The sequence below is a fragment of the Melanerpes formicivorus genome, unplaced genomic scaffold (genome assembly GCF_026170545.1).
Source record: "Melanerpes formicivorus ecotype bairdi unplaced genomic scaffold, bMelFor1.0.p_v2 SCAF_19, whole genome shotgun sequence".
In the NCBI taxonomy this organism is placed as follows: Eukaryota; Metazoa; Chordata; class Aves; order Piciformes; family Picidae; genus Melanerpes; species Melanerpes formicivorus.
Window position 1 is genome coordinate 10,797,941 of NW_027142371.1, and position 26,593 is coordinate 10,824,533.

Here is a 26,593-nt window from a genome sequence, read left to right on the forward strand (position 1 = left end):
AGTAATTCCCCTTGTTTCTACAGCAAAGCCTAGGGATCTAGCATGAGATGAAGTCATTGTTACTGGCACTGCTGGAGTTACTGTACTATGGATGTGTCCTAGCCTTTCCGAGTTTGCTGTAGCTGGCTCATTCCAGTGCAGAATGACTATACTGAGTGTCTGTGGCTCAGCCCCTGGCTTGTTCACCTCAAGTCCTTCCCCAAAGGGAATGTATGTTCATTCCTGTTGGCACTGGGGTAGCAGACTGCTGTCCCTGGGCTTTTGATGCAGCCCCATCAGCTTCCAGGTGGAAATTCCCAACATGAGGGAATGATGGAGGTGACTTGTGCAGGAAACCAAATAGCTCTTTTAACTCAAATTCAACTCAGGGACTGAAAAATAAACTCACAGAGGCTTCCAGCAGCTTGGTTTCTCTAGCTGATGTGGTCCAACACTCTCCTGGCAGGACCATGGCTTCTGTCCTCTGCCAACTTTCCTTTGCAGTCTTTGACTTAAGTGTGGTTATGGAGTGAGGCCAGGGAGTGAAAGGATTGCTACAGGTCTGTCTCCTGCCTGGAGAAGTCCAAGGATGCCTGAGCAGCACCCGCCCCAGATGTCCTGGGGCAGGGACGCCTGTAGCTGAGCTGCCTCTTCCAGGGTTCTGTGATGCTTTCAGTCCTTGTTCCTACCCACCACTCCAGGGCTTGGATCCAAAGCATCCGAGTGAACACTTTTCACCTGACACCTTTAGATTTCTCTAAGTTTATTACATTCTGTATGTTAATGTATGCAGTGAGTAGATGACAGGACAGAGCCTGCCTCTCCCCACTCTGGTCCCCAGCACTAGAGCCAGGTCCCTACATCCCTTACAGCATGTCGGTCACCTCCCTCTGCTCAGAGGAAGAGAGAATGGGCTCACAACTGCTGGGCCTGGGAGAAGCAACCACGCTCCTGTGGTAAAGTGTAGAGCAAAAGCAGCTGAGGTGCAACACAAAAGGAGAAAGGAGCAGAGCTGGATGGTTTCACCATGTTGTATGTAACATTTGTTGAGTTATTTTTAGCACAAGTTACTTGGACCAGTTACTTACTGGTCTGTAAATCTCCTCATGGGCAACAACATGTTATTCTGAACCAGATGAATCATGCATGGTCTATGTGAGCACCAAGTCATGCACCCCTGTTGCCATGCCATGTCTGCAGCACCCTGTTCTCATGCCCTAAACCAGACCCCACCACCTCTATTACCGTCCTGCAGGGGTGAAGCTGACACCTGCTGCAGGGCTGATGCCCAAATGCTGGCCCTTAAAAGCATTATTCCTTAACTTGTATTACACTTGCATTTATTTTTCCTATTAGCTCTGAGGCTACAACACAACCCTTCAGCCAGCCAGATAAAAACAGGAGATGCAAAGGGAGACTGTGAAAGAGAATCATTAAAGTGAAGGGTCCCAGGAAAAAATGCAGACAGAATCTTTGTCCTTTAATGGATCACCGCTGCTGCTCTGTAGCCAACCAACTCATCTTAGAGGCTCAAAATCCAAGGAACAGACAGATTGGTTTAAAATAACAGCTTTAAAAAAAAACTCAGTAGGTTTATTGTAGGTCTCCAGAGGGGCACAGTATGAGTAAGTGGAATGCCTACATGGTGTCTATACAGAGTAACCCATCACTTGAATTAAAAAGCAGCTAAGCAGTTAAACTTCATTTATCATGATGTCTTCTTCTGTTTCTTCTTTTCATTTTCTTCCTTTTCTTTCTCAATCTCAGCAACATATTTCTCAATTTCTTCAGGGTTGAGGATCTAAAACAGAAACAACAGGTGACCCTGTAGACACTAGTCCAACTTAAGCCTTTTATTGCAGCAATTCCAGTTCTGCCAGGGAAAGAAAGCAAACTGGTGGTTGTCCAGCCTGCAGGAACCTTGACTGGACACAAGGTCCTTGGCTACTAACAGTAAACACAAGCCCTTGCTGGGGCAGAATGGCAAATAAAGGGCTGGAAGCTAGGGCAGATCAAGGACAAACAGCTACAAAGAGACAAAAGGCAAACCAAAAGGCAGTACCTTCAGTGGCTGTTCTCGCCTCATAACTGCCAGCTCGATGTTCTTCCCACCAGACTGCACCACCTGAAGGAGAGTCAGGTTTGGGTATTAGGAGTGTATCCATTAACAAACCCCTTCTGAGTCTGCTTAGAAGGTGAAGGGTATGTATATTTCCTTCAGAAGCCCTAAGCTCTTCATTCCAGTAGCAGTGTAACCCTCAAGGAATAAAGGCCTTTCTGCTAGCAGCAATGTGTCTGGTAGCTGAAGAACACCTCATTCCACCCCCAACTGCTAGTATCTTCTAGATCTTAAGCTTCAATACAAAATGGGTTATGGATTGGTTTATACTACATCTGGGTTATAGTACATCTTTGGTGCATTTAATGCCCAGAACTGAAGTCTGTTTCCCTCCCTAGAGAGCTGCTAGGACATTCTGGGTAAGGAACAGAAATTGTTACCTGAAATACTCTGAGCCTCAAACTAACCCCACACCTACAGCCTGCAACAAGTAGTTTTCACAGATTCTTTCATCGCTTTCTCCTGTGATGTGATTTTCATGTGCTCTCATTTGAGAAATTCACCTAGACAGTGAGGTCAGAGCAGGGAACAAAAAACACTCACCTCCAGGAGAGCTTTGATGACCAGTTTAATGGTCAGATCATCTGTTTCAATGGCTTCATCAGTATAGTTTTTCTCCAGGAATTCACGCACAGATTTGGCTCCTCTGCCGATGGCATTAGCCTGGGAACATCAAAAGGGAAAGGATAATGACATTTAGGAAAGACTTCATTTACAGAACAAGCAAGAAGTAAGAGTCCTGTAATTACATAATCTGAACCTATTCTGTGATCAGAAGACTGCACATGTCACTGCCCAAATGTCACACAAAAAGACAGTCCTCAGGCACAGATGGGTTTTTGGGCACAGGACAAAACTTCCCAAGGAAAGCTGAACTGCAGGCTGCCACTCTCACTAAATGCCATCATTAATGATTTCTCTAGCTGAGAGCCAGCACCATCTGGCCAGCAAGTTCTCCTTTCTACACCCATGCCTCTTCAAAGGAGGCACTAACTCACAAGTGTTTCATTACTTCTCCACAAGAGACAGAATCAACTCACTTTCCAAGCATGGTATGTGCCAGAGGGATCAGTCTGGTACAGCCGTGGGGTTCCATCGAAGTCAAATCCCACAATAAGAGCAGAGATACCAAAGGGTCTGCGACCATTGCTTTGTGTGTACCTCTGACAGAAAGAAGAAATACTTCAGAAGTGGTTCTGAACACATTCTAGAGCAGACACTGCAGGAGTTAACAAACAGGAAAGTACCAGTTTTAGCAGGCTCTTCCCACCAATGTGTTAGGATTTGGTGTCTTACAGAATCATACAAATATCTGGTTGGAAAAGGCTTGCAAGATTGAGTCCAACCATTATCACAGAATCACAGAACAGTTGGGGTTAGAAGGGCCTTCCAAAGGTCATTTTAGTCCAACCATCCTGCAGTCAGCAGGGACATCCTCCCCTGGTTCAGGTTGCTCAGAGCCTTGTTATTCTCTAACTCTACCAAGCCTGTTGCTTAACTGTGTCCCTCAGCACCACATCTCTGTGGCTTTTAAACACCTCCAGGGATGGGGATTCAGCCACCTCCCTGGGGAGCCTGTTTCAGGCTTTGTGAACCCTTTCAGTGAAATACTCAACCTGAACCTCCCCTGCTGCAACTTGAAGCCACTTCCTTTCATCCCATCACTTGTCCCTAGGGAGAAGAGACCATCACCCAACCTCATTACAACCTCTTTCAGGTAGTTGAAGTAGCACAGAAGATCCTAAGCAAGGCAGTAAGAGGTGATGATTTGATGGATGTTCAACCCTGTTCCTAACACCCACTGAAGTCTGCTGTGTGATTTCAGCTCTCAGGACATCTCTCTCCACTGATGGGTGATGCTGGAGGCACAAAGCCAGGTCTGTCAGGCTGGGTGTACCACTGTGCTTTGATGAGCACACTTAAGGAATTAGATGACACTACCTGGACAGAGTTTTCACCAATGATTTGCACCAATTCCATGGGAAAACAGGGCCTCCTCTGTGGCAATAACTGGCAACAGTGTTACAGTGGGTTGGCAAAGTCCCTGCCACACTGCACACCAGAAGTGCACAGGAACAAGGCCCCACACCTGCACATCACCCCAGCAGGAATAAGCTGTGTGATTCATGGTTTGTAACCATTTTAAAGCAATACTGAACTTGTCAGAATAACAGACATGAACCTGAGGTTACTGTAAAGGAACAAAGTGAAAACTCTAGGGAGCAGCATTCTGCTCTAGCAGGCTGTTGAGTGCTACAGGAATGACACTTATCACCATCACCACAGTAACACCTGTCTGGGCATAAGCAAATGAGACTTGTTCCAATTCCCACTAGTTGCTGAACATGACTTGAATGCACTGGCAAAGAAAGTTTTATCACAGAACACAATTTGGTGCAATCTGACCCTGTAATTTGTTTGAATTCCTGAGTACCCAGAGAAAAGCACATTGAGTACTGCACTGATTTGCTCCCCTCTTACCCCTCCCTGCAGCAGCTTAGTAAGGAAAAGAACAGGAGCCCTGAAGACATTTTGAGAGTAACATAGCACCATGGTTCTGGAAGCGATTAGAGCTGTAGATGAGCAGTGTTCCTGATGGTATCACACACACAGTCACGCAGTCCTTACAAGTACTAATTAATTTCTTCATCTTGGGGAGAAAGAACCCCAACAGTAACCAATCCTTTTCTGTTACTGCATCCCCATTTGCAATAAACACCCACAATGCACACTCTTGTGCTGACTTTTACCATCTGAGCAGAACAAGGCCCAGACAGACACTTTACATACTCATCTGGAAGTGCTGTTGGTCAGGACATGTTTTTAAGCACCTCTGTGTGGTCCAACGTACCTGTTTCAGACTAGCGATGTAGCGTGTGATGTACTCCACGGTGACAGGATCCTCCACAGTGAGCCTGTGGCTCTGACACTCCACACGAGCTCTATTTATAACTATCCTGGCATCAGCTGTCAGCCCTGAAACAAGAGTGGGCTCTCAGGTTCGTGCTCCTTACCATACACACAATAAAGCCACCAGCCCTGCCCTGAAACTCATGGGGTCACTGTCAACAGCAATGAGAACAGTGAATGAGATCACACTTTCTCAGGTTTGCTGAACAAAAAAAGGCATTTTAAGGCAGCAGAAAGAAGCCAATGTATCAAAACACACAGAGCAGCTTCCTTATTTGTGATAACAAAGGGTAGCCACAATACTGCTGGCAGAATGGCAGCACTCCACCTAAGAGCAAAGTAGCAAAGCAATCTCAGCGTTCACATACATTGGGTTTGTTTCTCATGCAATCACCCTAACTATACACCAGCTCCATCTGCACATCAAATCTTGTCCAGTTGATGAGGCTACAGCTCTGTGATGTTAGGTAACAAAAATTATTATGAACTTGAAAAAAGAATTAATGTCTTATTGTACTAAGTGAATGATGCCATTTTCATTTACAACCTTGTCTCCATTAGAGAACTTCTTTGCAAAGCTGTGAACCCACCTGCAGGCATCTCAACCCTTTGCTAAGAGAGCCACAGAGAAACTTCTGAGTCCATCAACCTTGCACACCAAACCTCAACCCCATTGTTTTTGCTGGCTATAAAGCAGATCTGCCCTTCAGGCACTACTGACACTATGATTCTAAACTACTTGAAGAGGGAACAAACCTTCTGAAATCATAGTATCAGTCAGGGTTGGAAAGGACCACAAGGATCATCTAGTTCCAACTCCCCTGCCATGGGCAGGGACACCCCACACTAGATCAGGCTGGACAGTGCCTCATCCAGCCTGGTCTTAAACACCTCCAGGGACGGGGCCTCAACCACCTCCCTGGACAACCTGCTCCTGTGAGATGTATGAATAATAGGTCTTTTATACAGAAGGTTTTAAATATTTAATTTTATATACATATAAATTTAGCTCTACATTTAAAAGGATGCATATGCTAATGACACATCAGTTCTGTCATCTTCCCATTAAACCTAGAAGACCTCAGTAACTTTAACACCTATTTCCTTTCACTAGACTGCTGTCTCTCTCCCTTTATCCACTTAGGATACTCCTATTTAAGAAACAGTAAGCAGCCATGGAAATATCCTCCTTCACCATAATCCTCAACCAGTTATGCCAAGTATTTCATGTTCTCAGAATCCATAAACATAGCTAAAGGTGCTCCACTAACTGCCACCCCCCCCCCTTGAAGGGTTCATTTACCTGCAAATGCCATGCAGACGTTGTCATCCAGAGCACAGATCTTCCGGACAGTTCTTTCATCCTGAAGTTTTGCCACAGACTTCTTTTCCACCCCAAGAACAACAATGTCCTTCCCTCTAACTCCCACCTTCAATGCATTAAAAGGAGAAGAAAGAAAAAGTTAAGCTAGGCTCTAAAAACCTGAGAGTTGCAAACTTTGCTGAAACAAGTGAACCAACACAAACTCCCCACACCATGGACAGCAATTCAACTTGGAAGTCAGGATTTTATCTTGTGTTGCCACAACCTCCAGAAAAGACAGACGTAACAAAAATTGCGTTAGATGCAGTTTCACAATCAGCTTACACCAATTTAAATCCCTGTCATGTCTAAGGGATGCATTCTCACTCCTCTTACCAACTGTGTTTTCCCCAACTCTAGTGTGGGGTGTCCCTGCCCATGGCAGGGGGGTTGGAACTAGATGATCCTTGTGGTCCCTTCCAACCCTGAATGAAACTATGAAACTATGAAACTCTCTCCAATACTGCAGCCACAGCAGCAGGATCAATACCAAAACTCCCTCGACAACTTGTCTGTTGGTATTGCTCAATTCAGAACTCGACAGTGAACTCTGAAGTTCAGACCAAATAAAAACCTATGAGCAGCCTGTCAGCAGCTTGCTGCTTTCCCATCCCGCTTCATACTTTGAATATGTTTTCCAACATCAGGGAGAACAAAAAAAGTTGACTTTTCACAGTCATTCCCACTGCTTCTCACAGTGTGATGGCACTACATCCTGTTACGTTTATTTCCATCCTGAATGCAGTAAGTTTTCCTCGAGGTACTTCGTTACTTGGGTATTAATAATTTTCTCTCGCCGAAATAAATCAAATAAATAAATACATCCACATTTCATTGAGCAAAAGCTTGGGACAACTGCAAGCCAGGAGGCAGAAAGTTGCTTCTGCATGCCCTGACTGCCACGTTCCCCCATCCACTAGGAGTCTGCATCATGCAGAATAACGAAATCGAGGATTGTTATTCTCCTGCGGGATCGCTGCAGCTTTGTTCCCCTCCGAGGCAGCTCTGCTAACTCTGCCTTCCAGGGCCTGCGGGCTGAGCGCAGCCAGGGAGTGCAATGGCTGTCAAGACCATGGGAGGAACGCTCACCTATACCCAGCCTCCTATTCAGCGGCTCAACGCCTAAGAACTCCCAACATTCCCATAACCGCGCGGCAATGGCCTGAAACAGAGCCAGAGCTTCCCAAACAGCACGGCATCCACGCTGCAGAAAACGGCGATCGCTAAGGCAGCTCCGAACCCAGCACCGAACCCGAACGCTGCTACGGCCTCAAGGCAGATCTCTGGGAGCAGGTCACACGGTGACGGGCCGCCCTTCCCCACAAGCCCGGTCCCACTGGTGCCACGGCCCGCAGGCCGGGGAGAGCGGCGAGGGGCAGGCCCCGCTGCGGGCCTCCCCTCCGCCAGCTAGCCCGGCGCCCCGCGCTCGCTCACTCACCGCGGTGGAGCCCTTCTTCACCGCCTCCTGAGCGTACTCCACCTGGAAGAGGTGCCCGTCCGGGGAGAAGACGGTGATGGCCCGGTCGTAGCTCATGGCTGCCGCCCGTGCGTCCCCGCGGGGCCGGAACCAGCCGCCTCCCTCAAAAGAGCACACTCATCCCCCGCCCGCCGCTTCCGCAGCTGCGCGCCATCCCGCCTCACGTCGACGGCGCCCCCTACGCCAACTCCGTACGCTGCACCCCCAAAGCCCGGCGCGGAGACAGGGGCGGGAGGTGGGGCTCCATTTGCGCTCTTGGCGTACGAAGCCCGCGCTACGCAGCTGGCGTAGGCAGCCTCGCGCTGGTGCATTTGGCGTAGAGGGCGGCCGCCCTACGCAGTTGACGCAGCTGGCGGCTGGCGGCGGAGGCAGGGAGCCGTCGCTCGCCTGCCACAGGAAGCCCGGAGGCAGGGACGCACCATGTGTGGCAGGCGGGGAGGAGGCGGCGGAGGGGCTGTGGCGGTCGCCTCCCGCCCCTTCCTCAAATCGCCGCCGCCGCCTCCCCGCCCCGAGGCGGCGGCGCGGGCGGCAGGGCTAGGGCGGTGCGTGGCGGGCCGGGGTTGCGGTGGCGGCGGCTGATTGCGGGGCGCAGATCGTACCATCTGCGCCGGGCTCCCCTCGCCGTGCACTGCGGAGAATCCGTGCACGGCAATAGCAGCCAGATAATAACAATATTATTAGAGCCGGGAACCGATATATTATAGACATAAAAAAAGCCCCACCATGTCGGTTGCCTTTGCTTCTGCTCGCCCAAGAGGCAAAGGGGAGGTCACCCAGCAAACTATCCAGAAGGTAAAAGAGCATGCTTTTCTACAGACAATTCTAGACGTTTATTCCGTCCATGCTCCCGCAGCGGAGGAAGGAGGCTGATTTCTAGGGCGAGCAGGAAAACTAGTGAATTTGCGAGGGCTGCAGAGATGGACAGCTGGAGAGAGAGGTGGGGGAAGGAGGAGGAGGAGGAGGTGGAACAAAGCAAAGGTGTTCAGATCACTGCAAAGACAGAGCGAGAGGACTTGGGGAATAAAATTGGGATGGCAACGGGGTCTACTGCTCGCAAAGGGGAGGAAAGCTGCCAATAATACATCGGGAAATTGCAATAAAATCTGCAAATACATGATTCATTTCTGATGGTATGTCAGCTTCTGCCCCCTCTCAAAAAAAGCCAACCTCCAAAATGAAATACCATAAAATACTGGATTTGCAAGGGTTTTCTTTTGTACTTGGATGCAGAATTTTAATCTCTCAGAAGATAGAGGGAGCACCGACCACCGGTATTTTTCGTACACTATTGCCGTTATTTGTGATGTGTTTAGTGATGTTTAGTGACAAACAAAGGTTTGGGAATATTTCCTCTGGAGAGGAGACCTCTGCGTGGGTCTCTCGTGGAGGCCAGAGCAGAAGGCTCCTAGTTGGGAAGTTATTGTCTCCTATTCCGCAGGGTTGGCAGCAGGGACTGTGCACACATGCCCGATACCCCTTCCTCCTGCAGCAGGTGACGGTCAGTGAGGAAGAGGCTGGAAATGTCAATAAAGAACATGCATGGTTTTACTTTGACCGCTATTTGTCATTTGTACTCCTACCGTGTTCTTGGCGCGTTCCCCACCGCGTAGGTGTTTTGTTGATGTGGAGTTATGCAGTGTGGTGGCAGCCAGGTGTGTATGTTCTGCGTGGTCCTCTTGTAGTGACCAGTGAAGAAGTGTCATTGCTCATATGGCAATTAACTGCTCATCAGTGGGGTTTGCAACCAAGCCATTACCTGGTGCTAATTTACGGCTTTGAGGGGGGGAAAACCTCAGTGTAAGGCTGTGACAGAACAGAGGTTAAGGCAGAACAAACTGCCACAAGTGAGGCTGACAGGTGACTGGAATCTCAGGAGACTGTTTGGAAACTAAGCCCATTTCGTGTAGCACTTGCAGCACATGTGGTATTGTGAACTGGTTTAAGTACTAAAATATTTCAGGCTCAGTGGGTAAGTTTTTCTCCTGCCTCCAGGCTGGTTTGGGTTAGGGCAGAATTTCACAATTCAGGCAGTTTGTACTTAAATCTGTGACTAGCCACAGACAAAGGGCAGCCAAAGTCTCTTCAGTTTGACTTTCAAACCCTTTCCTTTTTTGCATATTCATAAACTTTATGGAAGCTTCACAATATTATTTCATTACAAATAACGTGTAAAAACATTTCCCATCTTGGGTACATTTGCTGGCATGTTACTTCAGGACTGTTCATCGCTGTTGGGCTGTTGGCAGTGTTTTTTGTTTTGACAAGTTGTGATGCTGAGGGGGAGACTTGCAGGCACAGGAACTGGGTGGGCTTTGCAGCCAAGAAATGGGGCAGTGAGAGAAGGAGCAGGTGCTGGGCTAGGAACTCAAAAAATCTTCATAAAAATTAGCACTTTAGTACACATACAAATTTCACTGAAAAAAAATATTACTTTGATTTGCATTTGTAGTATATAAGCAGCTTATTTTTTGTTTATTAACTCAATTTTGATAGCCTTGCAAAGCTGTTATTATTCCAGTATCAACTATTCCTAAAACAGATTTCACATGGAGGAAGTTGGAGCTTTGACAGTACAGTAGCAACGATGGTGCTTCAAAATAGTTCATCAAATAGCATCTACAAGGCAGCAAACTTCAGTTTCTTCTGTGTAATGGAGATCAGAACCTGGTCCTTTTTTTCCCCCCACTTAAGCTGGGTAATGAGCTCTTCCCAATTCCTTTTTCAGGAAGCAGAATGTTCTTCAGCTAACTGTAGAAACATAGCCCTTTTCTGACAAAGAGATCTGTAATGTCACTTGGACTCTTGCTGTTGAGTGCAGATCATAACTGGATATGAAAATGTTGCCAGTGGTATCTGTTGTGGAAAGTGAAAAAGAAAAGGTTTGTGTTCTTTGCTAATTCTCTGTGCAGAATTTCCAGTGACACAGGTGAAAATTCTATCCAACGGCAAGTACAGAGCAGGAAACAAAGAGCTGCACTGTGAATCAGGCGGGAGTATTTTCCCCTAAAATGATATGCTGTGCTCGGGTTGCCATGTGAGCACAGGCACACACGCAGCAGAACATGGATTCTTGACTGACACCATCCCGACGTCCCCTGTCAGCGCTGGAGAGCAGCGTCCGACCTGCTGCGCAGGCCACAGCAGCACCTCTGCTGCTCAGACCTCGCGGGCTGGAGCCACTGCAGGGAACCGCTGCCAGTGCCAGCGGTCAGAGCCTGTGATGGACAAGGGTGTCCAGCAAAGTGAAGATCAGCTTGCAAATGACAAGCCAGAAGCAGGATGAGCTGAGTTCTCCAAGGGAGGGACCAGTTAGATTGCAGTTGCATCACAAAGACTCTTCTGCTCATTTTCCTCATCACCCCTTGCATCTCAGCAGGTCAGGAATTTGTACTGACCAGAGCACATACCTACACAGATTAATCCATACTCAATTCCTATGAAAACATTACTCTTCCCTCAAGAATTCTTCCATCCTGATGATACAGTGATTCAAAGGTCCAGTCTTGTACTCAACAGCAGTGGTGCTTACAAACTGCTTTATGTAGGGAACTTCTGCCAGAGGCAGATCTAAATTTGTAAATGCTGCTGTTATTTTTGCACCCATTCACCTGCAGAAAACTTGCTTCATTCACAGGGGAGCTGGGGAAAGAGACAAACTATTGCATGTGAAATTTTCAACCAAATCAGGGATATTTTAAAGCTTTTAATTGTATTACAAGTTCATTAAATAGAGGTCAGTGGTCATTTTTGTCCAGCAGCTCTGATCTTGGAACAAGTCTGTCGCTAAAATTTACTGAGGGAAGCCAAGCTGGCAGCCACTGACACAGTTCAAATAACTGACAACAATTACTCTGTGCTTTCATTTGAAGTTCTCCATGAATTAATTGGAACTGGACTATGCAAAAGGACATACTGGGATGGAATTCTCTCAAATGTGGTTTCAGTAGATCCAGCAATGCCTATTTTCTACTCCATCAGGGTCAGCAGTCTGCACTCCTGTGCAGCAGTCTGCACCTCACTCCTCTGCAGGAAAATAATAGGTTCAAATTGTTGGAAAGTGTCTTTGTAATTTGGAAGTAGGTATGTTAGTCAAACCTGGAGTTCTGGAAGGGGTTGGGTGATATTTTGGAAGGAGACAGAGGTATTTCTAAGTGAAAGTGTTTTCCTTCTTCAGCATAAAGATCTATCTGCTATTTAAGGAGCATAAAAGGTAAGTCCGTTAATTGTGGGTGTTTGATCTGCCTCCTTCAAAGATAGCTGTTCACAAATAAATGATGTGAAAAGCAGAGTCTTGTGGCTCAACTAAGCCACGTGGAGGCATTTTGTAATATCCCAAGGCAACAAAACTGCACAAGCACCTTCCACTGCCAAGAAGGGTGAATGTGGAGCATCACACCAGCACGGGACTTTAGATCCTCACAGTAATGCGTTTTGATCATATTTCTTTTATGCAGATGCTAGATGAAAATCACCACCTAATACAATGTATTATGGATTATCAGAGCAAGGGGAAAACTGCAGAATGTACTCAGTGAGTATTGTGAGTTTTGGGGTACATTAGAAATGTTGGGTGTGCTTTTTCCCAGGAACAATTCTGTTCACTGATCGCTGAGAAAATACTTGGACTATTTTTTGTTAGATCCACTTGCATTGAGAAATGTGGCTTGGTCCTGGAACATTTTGCTGAAGTGTTTGAGTATTTAGGATTTACAGTATTTCTAACAGATCATTTATTGAAATAACTCAAAATAATGATGGTTATTGAATCACTTGCTGTATGCAGGTTCACCAAATGCAAGCAGAATCAGGTGCGAAGTTAATAGGAGATCTTCATCAGAAAGTAATTAAATGTTAAGGATCAGCCCTGTGGTTATCTAGGGCTAAACCAATAGGGATGTAGACGTGCCAGTTTGTGCCACTGTTTACTGTTCCTAATCTTGAAAGCAAAATGCTTGTATAAACTCTAGGGGTTAAATCTCAGTCAGGAATAGTAGCCACTTTACCCCATGAAAGGTCACGTTTGGGGTCAAACCCAGAAAGCTGCACTTTCCAAAAACCTGCCAAGGAAAGATACCTTTGCCCACTTCCCAGCAGCTTTCCCCTCATCAGGAGACAACTCATGCCACAAAAATAATTTTCTCTTGCATTCTTGGAACCCTCCCTGTTTCCAAATTTTTGCCTCTTCACCTTTTTTGAGAGGCACAGCTGTTGGATTGCTTTTGGAAGCTCTCCTGTTCTTTATGATGAGCTTTTCCAGTTCAAGAACTGTGAAGAAGTGTAAATGGTTCTGGCAGTGCTTACTTGAGCAAACACTCCAGTTAGAGCACTCTTGAAAAAGATTTTGTTCTTCTCATCTTGCTGGCAGGACAAACAGGTTTGATTTTTGGAGCTCTGGAACTTCATTGCCACTAGGACCCTTGTTAAAGAGAGGAAGAGAAAGTGGCTAATCGTTAGAGCAGCTGACGGGTGTCAGTTCTCAAAGACAGGTCCCAGCCTCACAGTTCACTCAAAGTGCTTTCACAGCAGAGTGTATTTTATCTCTCCCTTCCCCCAGGTTGACCCATTTGTAAAAGAGGTGTTGAACACGCTGATCCTTGGTGAACAATGTGACAGTGCAGATAGAGGTCACCACTGTAGCTATTTATTAGGACAGATGAAAAGTGGGCTAATGTAATTTAATAATCATTTGGGAAAAAAAGAAAGAAAAAAAAAAGATAAGGGTTTGGAATGTTCTGCACTGTTAACCCTTTCCAAATAAGCTTTGCTCCTTCTTCTGTAGATACCAACAAATCTTGCACAGAAACCTGGTTTACTTGGCAACAATAGCAGATTCTAACCAGAATATGCAGTCCTTGCTTCCTGCTGTAAGTACCAGTGCTCCTATCAGATACATTGACTATGCCAGAGGGAAATGTTCTTTGATTCTGTTACTGATCACTGGCAATAAACCAGGCTTTTTCCAGCTAAAAGTTTTGGAGTGGTCAAGTAGGCCACTAACCAAATTAAAAGTTACTTTTACTGTGTTTAAAATGCATTATTTGGGATGTTTGTGTTAACTTCTGAACCCATAGCTCAAATTCTGTATACTATAAATGGAGCAGTGGCACAGATCTGAACAGCCTCCTTCTGTTCCAGATCCATTATTCTTTACCTATTCTTACTGTATTCTTTACTCAGGGAAAAAAAAATGCTGCTATGAAAAAATGCAACTCAGCATTTGGGTATTAGGTTGTCTTTAAACACCGTGTTACTCTTGCTAAATGGATTGATTTTGGAGGTACCACACAAAATACAGCATGGCTTTATGCTTGACAGCAGTCAGTTTGTCAACATGCTCCTGTCTTGCCTCTGCTAATGTATCTCCCCTCAGCAATTATGTTCTGACCAGCACAAAATGAAATTCATATGAGTATGGAAGAATGGGCACAGAAGCCAGACTCTGTTACAAGCACAATTTTAAGATCTCTACTGTGCTCCCTGCTGGCTTCTCCATCCCAAGCTGGATGTCATTCACAGAGGAGTCAAATGAAGAAGGAGGTTTATGCAAGCGAGCCCTAAAAGCAAAAGCAGCACATACTTAGCTGAGGCAGTTTTTAGTCATAGTCAAGCTAATCTGGGGGTTATTGTTTTTCTAATTAAAAACCTAACCAAAAATTTGCTTCTCCTCCTTGTTATTTGCAGCCACCAACGCAAAACATAAACTTGGGCCCAGGAGGAATGACTCAGAGCGCATCCAACCAATCTCTCCATTCACAGAGCAATCTCAGCGATGCGATTGGGACGGGCCTGCCTCCTTCCTCCCTCATGCAGAGTCAGATTAGCAATGGTGAGCTTCAGTCCTCTTTGTGCTGCTTTTCTGTTGCTTGGCAACTAAATCATTAATGCAGAATATACTTAGAGAGCTGTAAAAGACCTCTCCTAACTCACCTTTCAGGCATATGGGGATTTCAGGCACATGCTGAAATCATCACAAAATGGCTACAGTCAGTAATGATGTTGGCTTCTGCCAGTCTCCAGTCTATTAGTATTCCTACAGGGGAAATTAAACACATTTGGTTTAAAATGTATAATGAAAATCACTGAGTAAAGCTGCATCCAAGTTTCTAGCACAAAATAATAGATATTATGTTATTTTTATCTTGAAAGTGGTGGGGCTAGGCAGGGTAAAAATGGAACTGCTTGCATGACTAACCACACAACCCAGCCTTTAGATTACAAAGACCTTGCAGGATACATGCCTCTGCGAAAATAATTTGTTGTTGTTTCACTCTTTGTCCTCTGCAGAAGCTTGCAGAGATTCTCATAGCCAAAGAGTTTGCACAGGCATCTCATATCAGTAGGACAATAAGCTTTGTCTCTTTGGTTTTGTTCCTGCAACTAATACAAGCTAATTAAAAGCAACAATTTTTTACTCTATATACACATATTTGCTCTGTGCATTTTATGATCTGAATAACCTATTTGTTTTGTTGTACATAGTTCTTTCATCACTTCTTCTTTTTTTTTTTTCTTTCCTGTGGGGCTTTCCCAAGTGTGACAGAGAGGGAAAACAGTTCCTATAAATAGAAATATCTGACTGTAAAATCACAGGCCTTGGCAGCAGGACTCAAGAGCAGATGCAAGCTGTGAAATTACTCCTGACTTTTTGAAAAGCCATTTGTGGTCAAGCTGATAGTACTTTTGAAACTGATGGGTGAAGGACTTACTTTAAACAGCTTGTGAAGAAGTGAATTTACCAACTTCATCTGGGCCCTTCATTTTGAAAGAACTATTACATAGTGTTTGTATTGTAATGAGTCAGTCAAAACATTGTTTTGTGTTACTAGGAATCTCCATTTTCAGTGGTATTGTTTCTGTTTTTTTCTAAGTTGCTCCCCACCCTCCAGTTCTTTTTAGTAATTTAGTGTTGATTAAAAGAACCAGAGTGGCAGTCCTGAAGACTTGAGTCATCTGCAGAACAGAAGCAGCCAGGCCAGTTTGCCTCCTATTGCAAGTTTACCTCTTGTTGCCCTAGCCCAGTAGTAAAGCCCCGGCTGAGTTGTGGGGATCTCAAGGCAGTTCACTCTCTGCCCTCTCACTGAGAATTTGTCACCTGGGTAGTGCCAGGTATTGTAGAGTGGGAATATCAATGCACTGGAAGCCAGACTGAGGACACAGCTACAGTTCAGAAGGAAGGTGTGACTGGGAGTGCCGTAGCTTGCTGAGTTAGCAGCAGTGATGGCACGTGCTCCGATGGTAGTGCCCGCTCTGAGAATGGCACTTTTACACCCCTGGGCCTGGGGACACTCCCCTTGGCTGCCAGCCTCTACCACCTCTGTCTCTGTGCCAGCTAGAAACAAGTTAGCACAGTCATGCTGCGTGACACAGCAGTCTGGATGTGTAGAGAGACTTTGAGTCTGAGAGATTGTTTTACATCAGTCAAATATTGTTGGGCAGTGGATAAATATGCACAGACAATTCACACTTGAGAGAGCTGAATGGACGCAGAAGTGTGTAAAGTGTTTCTCAGCCACTACTGTGTTTTCCTTTTGTTCCCTTCTGTGTGAAGGGGAAGAGGAGTCCACAGCAGCGCTGAGCAGGGAAAGGACACATTCCAGAGTCCATGCATTTTTTGGAGTGTCTGAAATCACTGGAATTTGTCCTGCTGCCTGCAAGGAACTGGTTGTAGGGCATTGCTGCCTGTTTTGTTCTTCCTGTCTGCAGTTCTGTACAGCCTGGATCTGGCTGCCAGGGAGGAGGCTCACTCCCACTGCAGTAGGCAGTTTTAATTTGTCTGTAGATAAAAGAATAATGGAGGAAAATTTTGTTCATCAGGTGTTTCAGAAAGGCTGCAAGGGCTTTAATGGTCACTGGACATTGCCAATAATAGCACAGATTTTCTTGTTGCTCTCTTTATTTTTTTCTAGGTCCTAATCACGTGTCTATGCAGCAGTCAGGCCAGAACACTATGCCCACAACCTCTCTGAGTATGACTGTCAGCAGTCATGGAACTGGGCCTGGCTATAGCCATACAGTGCCTGCATCTCAGAATGTGCCAATGCAAGGCCAGGGGTCAATAGGCAATTATGTCTCTCGAACAAACATCAACATGCAGTCTAATCCAGGTAAACTCCTTCTTCCTCCTTCTGGGCCAACTTGACTTTTCAGTGACCTCAAAGGTTTACCACACATGAAGTTGTTCTGTAAATATTTTTGGTAGACAGCCACAAACATTCAAGAGGGAAAGACAGCTTTAAGACATCTCTGAATTCCAAGGTGTCAGCCCCCAGTGTAAGTCAGAGCAGTTTCAGACTTGCTTTACCTCACACCACCTTGCTGTGGTTAGCAAGGAGTTGGGGAAAGGAGGGTGAGCTAAAAGTGCAGCAGTACTATCTGATATGCCCTGGCAGCAGATCCCACTACTGTGGGAAGGATCTGAGCAGCGCCTTTATCCTAGCTGAAAGGGCCTGCCAAGGAGTGTTACACATTTGCTGTTTGTGCATTACTGCCCTACTTTTGTTATTTCATTGATACTTCACACTGCTTGCAGGACGTAGAGATACAAGCACACAACTTGGAATCAGTCCCTTGATTTGTAAATATGTTTGCTACTGAGTATTGAATGGGGGGGGGGGGTGTGGGTCCAATGCTTAAGAATTCTTTCCAACAATATGAAATGTAGAGATCAAATAAATCTTAGAATGTCAGTTTATTTACACTGTATAATCATCAGGTGTTTAATAAGATGGAAGTACAAGAAAGAGTTGATTAGAAAAGAAATGCAGCAATGAATGAATTGATTAGAAAAGAAATGCAGCAGGAGATAGAGAGGAACAAGCATCAGTTCTCATTTCTTTCTTAGATCCTACTGTAATGATTATTGCATTCTTTTAAATGACCTAACAATAATCAAGGCTAGATGCATTTTTTACTGAAGCAAAGGGCAAGAACTGACCATGCAGTAACATCCTTTCTACATCACAGTGCAGAAGAGGTACATGCATGTATTGGGAAATCATCTTCCCCTGTGGAAATTCCACAGAATTATGAGGGTACATGTTAGTTAAAGGTTTTAACTTGTTTCCAAAGAGACATGGGAGAAAACTGTCACATCCTGTCAGAAAACAGTGTTTTCCATGTACATTGTAGTCTCCATGATGCACCAGCAAGCAGCAACGTCACATTATAACTCGGCACAAGGTGGCAGCCAGCACTACCAGGGGCAGTCCTCCATTGCCATGATGAGTCAGAGCAACCAAGGCAACAGCATGATGGGGCAGCGACCAATGGGCCCTTACAGAGCTTCACAGCAAGGTAAGATCTAGTGTTGGATTACTGAGATAATTAATTAGCAGATTGATCATGTTCAGTCCATCCTGTGGGATAGGTAATTCAACAAGATTTCCAAGTCATGTTCATGAACAGCAAATCCCATCCAGGAACAGAGGAAACCTTGAATCATGGAGTGATCATGACCATCAGGCAAACTTTAATCTCTTTTTAAGATATATCTACTTAAGGGATTTATGAAAATAATTCTTTCTAGAAGGGATCATCTATCTCTAATGAAAAGATGATTTGATGCACAGCTCACTGGGAATCCTTTCTGCTGTTTCAAATGGCATTGTACCAGCTGTAACGTGGCACAGTTAACAAGGAACACACAGAGCATTTCTGCAAAGAAGAGGTAGTTTGCTAGCAATTAGTATGAAAAATTAGGCCAAGGGGAGGAAAATGCCAGAGGATAACAACTTTGCTCTAAGACCTGTCTGGAAAAAGTTGTAACAGGTAATGAAGCTGCTAGGCCAATTCTAACATCACCTGAATTTTGCTAGGAAACAAATTCATGCATTAATTAAAATAGATAGAATTCTGTCTGGGTTCTTGAGCATGGAATGCATTACTGAGCTTTCTAAGAACTCAGATTAGTAAATGAAATGTAGCCATCAAGTTTGGAATTGCCACAGAGTGCGTGAGTTTGGGACATGTTACTGACCATTGCACCATTTCTGAGAGTACAGGTGCAGAACATCTTTGAAACTACTCTCAACTTAGATAACTTGTCTGCTTATTCAGGTGTAAACACTGTTTTCATAAAGAAAAAATAGATAAGAAAAAGCTATCCCTTAGGAGTGCCTGGGCTCAGTTTGCTCTCTCTTGTCTTTGCCTTGCAGGTTCCTCGCAGCAGTACATGGGTCAGGAAGAATATTACAGTGAACAGTACAGCCATGGGCAAGGCTCCTCAGAACCCATGAATCAGCAATACTACCCAGATGGTAATTCCTCTGAGCTGCAGTCAGTGTGACACTGATAAATTGGAGACCAGGGTGGCTGCCACATCCAAGGGCATGGCAAACCCATTACAATTCATTTCCAATTTAAATGCTAGAAAATTCTAATCCCAGGGCACGGGAGGCTGGTGCACAAACACACGCATCAGTGCATCCTGCTATCCACGCTGCTTCAAAGAGCACAAAGCCAAGTATGGATTAATGAACACAGGAGATTTATCCCTGGGTGTCTTTTCTTGCCATGTATTTGGCCTCGTACCTGAGGGGTCTGTGTTTCCTCTTAGCCTCACCTTTGTGCACAAGCAGCTCCATAATATGGTGTTCAGCAATATATTTCTAGTTATATTAACAATGCATATCTGACCACTCTTTGCAGGACATGGTGATTATGCCTATCAGCAGTCATCCTATACTGAGCAGAGCTATGACAGGTCATTTGATGACTCTACACAACACTATTATGAAGGAGGTAGGAAAATACATTGGCAGTCTTTGTAAACCAGAGCTCTAATCCCCTAAAATACTAATGAAATGCTTATGAAGTTCTATAATATTACTTGCAGTTTCTGCATCACTAACTCCTACTTAGGCATGACTTAATGGTTTATAGCAAGGCTGTCTCAGACTCATGTCAGTAGCTGTATTGTGAGGCAGTTGTGCTGTGCAGCACTGGGGGATCACTAACAACTTCTGTGTAGCCCCATATCCATTAAAAAAAAATTATTCTTGGTTGTACCTGAGCCAGCTGGAATTACAGCTATGGATAGTGGACTCTTGTTGCAGTAAGAGAAAAGATTTCCAGGATATCAGTATCCTCCTCTCCTGCAAGCTTGTTTAACAAACATTTTATATAATGCAAATAAAAGTGGCTGCATTAACATAAAAGGTTATGCTGACAGAGATAAACTAATGTGCTACAGTTAGAAATAGGGTTCAGAGCTGGAAAAACATAGCAGCCATAGGTGGAAAATTCTCTGAAGTAAGAAAGCATGCTGGTTAATACAGCAGCAATCTTAATTAATTCACAAATTGCAAAAGCCAATGGGTTAAGTTAAACTGATCTTTGAAAAACAGCAATACTGTGAGCTAACAATGTTGCCATTAAAAGCCTCTCAATGGTAGCACATCAGTAAACTCAGTGACAATATTAAGATAGCTGAACTCTAAATTAAATTAACTGCAAAAAGATGAGCTTAATTATGATACAGCCAGGTGGCATGTAGGAAAGGCAGTGTCCTCTGTATAATTCATTTTGTTGTTTCAAGATAGTGCAAATGGAATTTTCATCAAAGGTGTTTAAAAAACTACCAGTAACAACTAGCTAGGTCTTTCTGGGACATAAGAATAAACACAGTTATCTAGAAGGAAGTGCAGTGGGAGAGCTTTTTGGGAAGCCAGCTGTTTACCCTGGCATCCTTATCTTTGTGACAGTTTTGAGGTTTTTTTCTGAAACGCTCCTGGAGAGCTCCCAGACAGAGAGGGACCTGGGGGTACTGACTGACAGCCGCCTGAACATGAGCCAGCAGTGTGCCCAGGTGGCCAAGAAGGCCAATGGCATCCTGGCCTGCATTAGGAATAGTGTGGCCAGCAGGAGCAGGGAAGTCATTGTGCCCCTGTACTCTGCATTGGTTAGGCCACACCTTGAGTACTGTGTCCAGTTCTGGGCCCCTCAGTTTAAGAAGGACATCAAAACACTTGAACGTGTCCAGAGAAGGGCAACAAGGCTGGGGAGAGGCCTTGAACACAAGCCCTGTGAGGAGAGGCTGAGGGAGCTGGGATTGTTTAGCCTGGAGAAGAGGAGGCTCAGGGGTGACCTCATTGCCCTCTACAACTAACTGAAAGGTGGTTGTAGCCAGGAAGGGGTTGGTCTCTTCTCCCAGGCAACCAGCACCAGAACAAGGGGACACAGTCTCAAGCTGTGCCAGGGAAGGTTGAGGCTGGAGGTGAGGAGAAAGTTCTTTCCAGAAAGAGAGATTGGCCATTGGGATGTGCTGCCCAGGGAGGTGGTAGAGTCCCCATCCCTGGAGGTGTTCAAGAGGGGATTGGACGTGGCACTTGGTGCCATGGTCTAGTCATGAGGTGTTGGGTGACAGGTTGGACTCGATGATCCTCGAGGTCTCTTCCAACCTTAGTTATACTGTGATACTGTGATAAGAGAAAAAAAAATCCCTTGGGAAACTGCTGCATTTGATTGTTTGCTGATGTGTATAAATAAACAACCCTCTCCTGCTCAAAAGAATTAAAATCCACTGAAGAAATAAACATCCTCGTTGGCAAAATGCAATTACCTATGTCAGAAAAGAGTACTTGTCTGTGAGTTTCAGACCAAGGCTCCTCACAGCTTGCTTTTCTTTATGATCCACAGTGAAATACGTGCCTCAGTTGCAACCAAACTTCTCAATTTTTCCCTCTTTAGGAAATTCCCAGTACAGCCAGCAGCAGGCAGGATACCAACAGGGAGCTGCACAACAGCAAACATATTCCCAGCAGCAATACCCAAATCAACAAAGTTACCCAGGACAACAGCAAGGATATGGTAAGAAAACTGTCACTGACCAGTCAAGTGTCTGCAGTGTTTCATCCTAACACCTCCAATCCTAAACTAAGATATGCTTTAAGCTATTTCCTTGATTAACCTTGGACATCTACATACCAAAACTAGCCAAAGAGAGTGGCATGAGGATGGATTCTGGGCAGTAACATCTCTTAGTGTATCATTACATTCCATACTGTTATGTTAGCATGCTGAATCCCTCTCTCTTTTGAAAGTTGCAAAGTTAGATACTTTTGCTTCATGTTGACTTCCTGCTAAGTGTCTGCCCGAGATCACTGCCTGGATTCTCAGACCTCCCACACATCTAACAGTGACAGGAGACACTAACATCAACAGTCCAGAAAATCATTACTCCCCCATGCAGATTCCTTACAACATCCCAGTAGGGGTTATGATTTGGTGAGGGACTGAGGTGAAAACAGAGAAGTGGAGGTTCTGTGAACATGTAGATAACACTGACACAGAGCTTTCAAACCCTTCAGGTCACCAGTGGCAGATCTCCCCACTACCATCACAAGACTCTGAGTTTTCTGCCCAGTTGGAGGCTGCTTGCATGTTTCCTTAGGCTTTGGGAGAAAGAAAGCATTGCAGGTTATTTATTACAGAAACATGCCAGAGAGATGGGAATAATCTAAATGCTAGCTTCAGTGCAAGGGACTTCTGGTTCATCTCTTGACCTTGAACTGTCAAGTTTAACTAAACTGGATAAATCAAAGTCCCTTCCAACCCAAACCATTCTATGAATCTGTGAGTCAATGAACTGATATTGATATAAACAGCAAACCCACTTTAGCAATGCAAGATCACACTAAATGGAACTCACATGCCTAAAAAGCCAAGAAAGTCATCAGCAGCTGACTCTGCAGCACTAGTAGATTGGACTACTAAGACCAGACAAATTTTGTGAAATTGAACCAAAAATTCAGTGTATGACCTTAAAACTTGGCCTTCCTCTTCATAAAAGTTCTCCTTCATACAAATCCACCAATAATGCCAAAAGGAAAGTGCACACTGGCTGCTATACACACATTACAACTGAAAGGAAATCAATATCCCCATGCAGCTGTGTGTCTCATTTACATGTATCAAAGAGATTTCTCAGAGGTTGTGCCTGGTCAGCAGTGCTTACAGGGCACAGCCAGGTTAAAACAAGAAGTTAGACATGCAGTTGTTACTAAAATAAAAGGCAGTTAGCTTGCATCTAGGTAATACTGGGCTGTGCCAATCCAAATTTCAGAGAAGCAAATCACCTCAAAGTATATAAAATTTTCTGAGCAAAGCTGAAAACCTAAACTGAAGTCACCAGCACTGTGACTAGCATGAATATTTCCCAGTCTGAAGCTAGAGGGGAGGTCTAAGCAAAATTTACTCACAGTTTGCACTCATAGAGCTTTGTTACCATCACATTTTACTTTTAACCATAAGCAAATCAAGCCATGGTAATACATTTCCCTGTCTTCTCAGGTCCTGCACAAGGAGCCTCTTCACAGTATTCCAGCTACCAACAGGGGCAGGGGCAGCAATATGGAAGTTACAGAGCTTCCCAGACGGGCCCGTCCGCTCAGCAACAAAGGCCTTACGGCTACGAGCAGGTAAACTCTACATCTCTGCTGTGAAAAAGCAGATTTAGCTGTTAGCTCCACATAGAAAGCCAGCTGATAATTTGGTGCAGGCAGATGGGTGATCCTTCAGTGGGTCTTTCAAAATCCATAGACCAAAAGGAAGTTATCTAACTTCCTGTTTTAAACCTCTGACACATAATTCTCCAACATTTTTCTTTCTCTTTTCTTACAGGGACAATATGGCAATTACCAGCAATAAAAGAATTCGATGCCAGATACACTTCAATAGTATCTCCATCTTTTGAACTGGATGTACAGGCAATTTTGATTAATTGTAATATGTTGGTTACCCCTTAGCACAAAGCAGCGTCTGTATGTGAACAGTGTTCATTTCATGCTGGATATGAAGCAGTGCACTACTGGTAACAAGACAATGCTTTAATGGTTTGATATTTGGTGCTGTGTATAGTACTGTATGTTGATACAACGCAGAAGTTTTTCATTTACCCCCCCTTCCTTGCCCCATTCTTGATGTTTCTAAATAGCTTTAGCATCATTTGATTGCAGTTGTGCCCCGCTATAGAAAGCAGCCAGGTTATTTGGCAGTCTGGCTCGACACAAAGTCATTCCATCAGATATCATGTCCAGGGACACGTCCTGGGGTAGGTGATTGACCTTTTTTAACTGAATGCATTGAAGATTACCTGCCAGCCTCCAAAATCCACAGCTCTTCACTTTATTTCTTAAGAATAACGGGATGGATGCATTTCTTATGTGAAGACAGTTCTATGCTACGTGTTGAAATTCTTTGCAGCTTTGGCAATACCTACCAGGGCTAACTACCCAAGTCTTACAATCCAATGATCTGCACAAATTCATGTTTCTGTTGTAAAAACCACAGAAAGAAGATCAAAACCCTATAGTCAAGGTTAATCCCTAGAGGCACCTTTTATGTAGACATGGAAACTAAGGTATTTCTGTGGTGGAAAGAAAAATAGAAAGAAGCTCTGAGATTTGCAGTGTCAGCCTGCTAGACATCAATATTGCTTCATATTGTGCTTAGCTGATAAAAACACCTGGCAAAACTCCAGTCTTAAGTACACAACTACAAATTTTATAGCTGGCATATAAATTTTCATGCCAAATTTCACAGGCAGGTGGCTGGCATCCTTCTTTACTTCTAATTCTTCCAGTGCCCTTGCTCAGATTTTCCAGCAAGTATTAGAACCATAAATATTGTCAGATTTTTTGGGTCTAGTGTTCTTACAGCTCATCATCACTTTTATTTTTTCTCATGTTGCTTGACAGAAAATAGTTCAGAAGTCAAAGGGAAAAAAAGAAAAGGCATTTTTTTAATTGCAGATAAACAACTACATTCAGCTTTAATTGTGAAACAATATGCATTTAGAGGGGAGCTATTACTGGGGTCAGCCAGTGAGAGAATAATTATAGAGGAAGAATTTAGGAGTAAAGCCTAGTGGTATGTAAAAGGCAGTATGAACAATGTAAGTCACTTCTGTTCGGTTTTGTATGTTGCTATAAAGTGTTGGGGAAAAAAAGCACTTATAAAGTGCTTATCTAAGTGTTGAACAAAATACCATGCCCAACCTTCTCAGAGGCAAAAGGCTAGGATGACTATACTCCATGAGCATTTTTTAATGAGATTAACTGCCAATTTACACTAGAGAGTAAATAAATCCTCTGTAGGATTGTCTCCTTTTCTTTGTTTGAACTGGTGTCTTTATGAGATTTCCAGTTCTAGTTACTTTATACTCTGAAAAACCAAGACCACAAGGAAAACACAAGATCTCTCAGTTTATTGTATTCTTTTCCCTGTAAAATCCTACCTGGACAACTGAAGAATTTTCTATTAAATGTTGTCCAAGCACTGCCCTTGCTACATTAATAATTTTAATTACTGATATGAAGGCATTTTTTCAGTCAGCTCTCCTTTATGTCATCTTCCCTGCTGGTATTTTCATGCAAATAAGTTCTCTCAAATAGCAAGGAAGAGAAAAAGAGTAAGATTGTTTCCTTTATGATATATTAATATTACAGGTAGCCAGAAGAATGCAATATTGCTCTTTGCCAGCTTGGAAATATGCCTTTTATGTGGTTTTTGAAAGTGCTGAAATAGTTTTGAGAGAATATGAGCAACATTTAAAACAAAACAGCAACGTTACATCAATCTGAAATGTCTTACATTAAGAACTTCTTGAATGTTGTGTATATAATGTATTTGAAAGAGCACTTTGGAAATAGTTTGTACATTTCTTTCCTAATTTATACATGATTTTTGGTGTTAATATTTCTAATTGTTAATAACAAAATGTTTATTTAATGTGTTGTCCATTTTTATGTATTAATGTGGAAACAAAGTGATCCCAGCATTTTGACTTCTTCCATTAATTGTATCATTTTCTGTTTTGTAATACAGAACTGCTTGAAAATTGTTTAGGTTAAAAATTACCTGAAAATGCAGTTGGTGGTACCTTTCTTACAACACAGACCTTTGAGTGGAAGCAACAGATGAAGGGAGGCTCTTTAGAGCTGCACCTTGTCCCCTACTTCTCTGATACACTTCATAGATAATTGTGTATGATGAAAGCTTGTCCTGGCTTGCAAATTATTTGATATGCAAAGATCAAGTGTGTGCAGAGTGGATGCAGGCAGTTAACAGCTCATCTCAAAGACAGCAGCAGAGCAGGGAACATGTGGCACACTGCCTGACGGTGCAGGAGAGCTCATGGACTCCTCAGGGTCACAGACTTCTCAGGAGGCCAAGATGCCGTTCAGGGGACCTGTAAGAGAGACAGGGACAATCTTTTTAGCAGCGCCTGATGTGACAGAACAAAAGGTGATGATTTTAAAGAGAGAAGATTAAACCAGATATAAGGTAGATACTTTCTATTATTAGGATGGTGAGACGCTGACCTGTGTTACCCAGAAAGGAGGTAGATGCCCCATTCCAGGTCAGGTTGATGTGGGCTCTCAGCAACCTGCTCTAGTTGCAGATGTCCCTGCTCACTGCCAGGGCGGGTGGACTGCATGACCTTGAGAGGTCCTTTCCAACCCAATCCATCCTATGACTCTCCGTCCCTCGGTCAGCCTGCCAGCCCCACGGGCGTTATTGCAGCTGCCGCAGCCGCTCACTCCAGGCTCCCTGCGGAGACAGCGACTTCTAGCGCCGTTACGACGGAAGAGGGCAGGACACTGAGCGCTCTCCTGAGCGAAAAGGATCAGAAACCGGCTTCCCGCCGCCCTTGCTCAGCGCTCAATCTCGGGATGCGCAGCACCGCGCTTTCAGCGCTTTAGCTTAACCCTCACGGGAGCGAGCTGCGGACGGGAGGTTCGAGCCC

General features: G+C 44.4%; 2 protein-coding genes across 2 annotated transcripts; one reads left to right on the forward strand and one right to left on the reverse strand.

The window, feature by feature from the left end:
- Window positions 1-1,550: 1,550 nt before the first annotated feature.
- On the reverse strand, window positions 1,551-7,974 carry PSMA7 (proteasome 20S subunit alpha 7). The gene is made up of 7 exons (XM_068150057.1): window positions 7,810-7,974; window positions 6,312-6,438; window positions 4,950-5,074; window positions 3,139-3,261; window positions 2,642-2,761; window positions 2,042-2,104; window positions 1,551-1,780 (listed from the first exon to the last, which is right to left on the reverse strand). Exons 1-7 carry the CDS (start codon window positions 7,903-7,905, stop codon window positions 1,688-1,690), a joined length of 747 nt encoding a protein of 248 aa, XP_068006158.1. The 5' UTR covers window positions 7,906-7,974; the 3' UTR covers window positions 1,551-1,687.
- Window positions 7,975-8,424: 450 nt separating this feature from the next.
- Window positions 8,425-25,669, forward strand: SS18L1 (SS18L1 subunit of BAF chromatin remodeling complex). The gene is made up of 11 exons (XM_068150058.1): window positions 8,425-8,640; window positions 12,303-12,379; window positions 13,628-13,712; window positions 14,530-14,674; window positions 16,755-16,952; window positions 17,977-18,141; window positions 19,002-19,103; window positions 19,495-19,587; window positions 21,535-21,654; window positions 23,137-23,264; window positions 23,467-25,669. The coding sequence occupies exons 1-11, from the start codon at window positions 8,572-8,574 to the stop codon at window positions 23,491-23,493; spliced, it is 1,209 nt and encodes a 402-aa protein (XP_068006159.1). The 5' UTR covers window positions 8,425-8,571; the 3' UTR covers window positions 23,494-25,669.
- The last annotated feature ends 924 nt before the right edge of the window (window positions 25,670-26,593 follow it).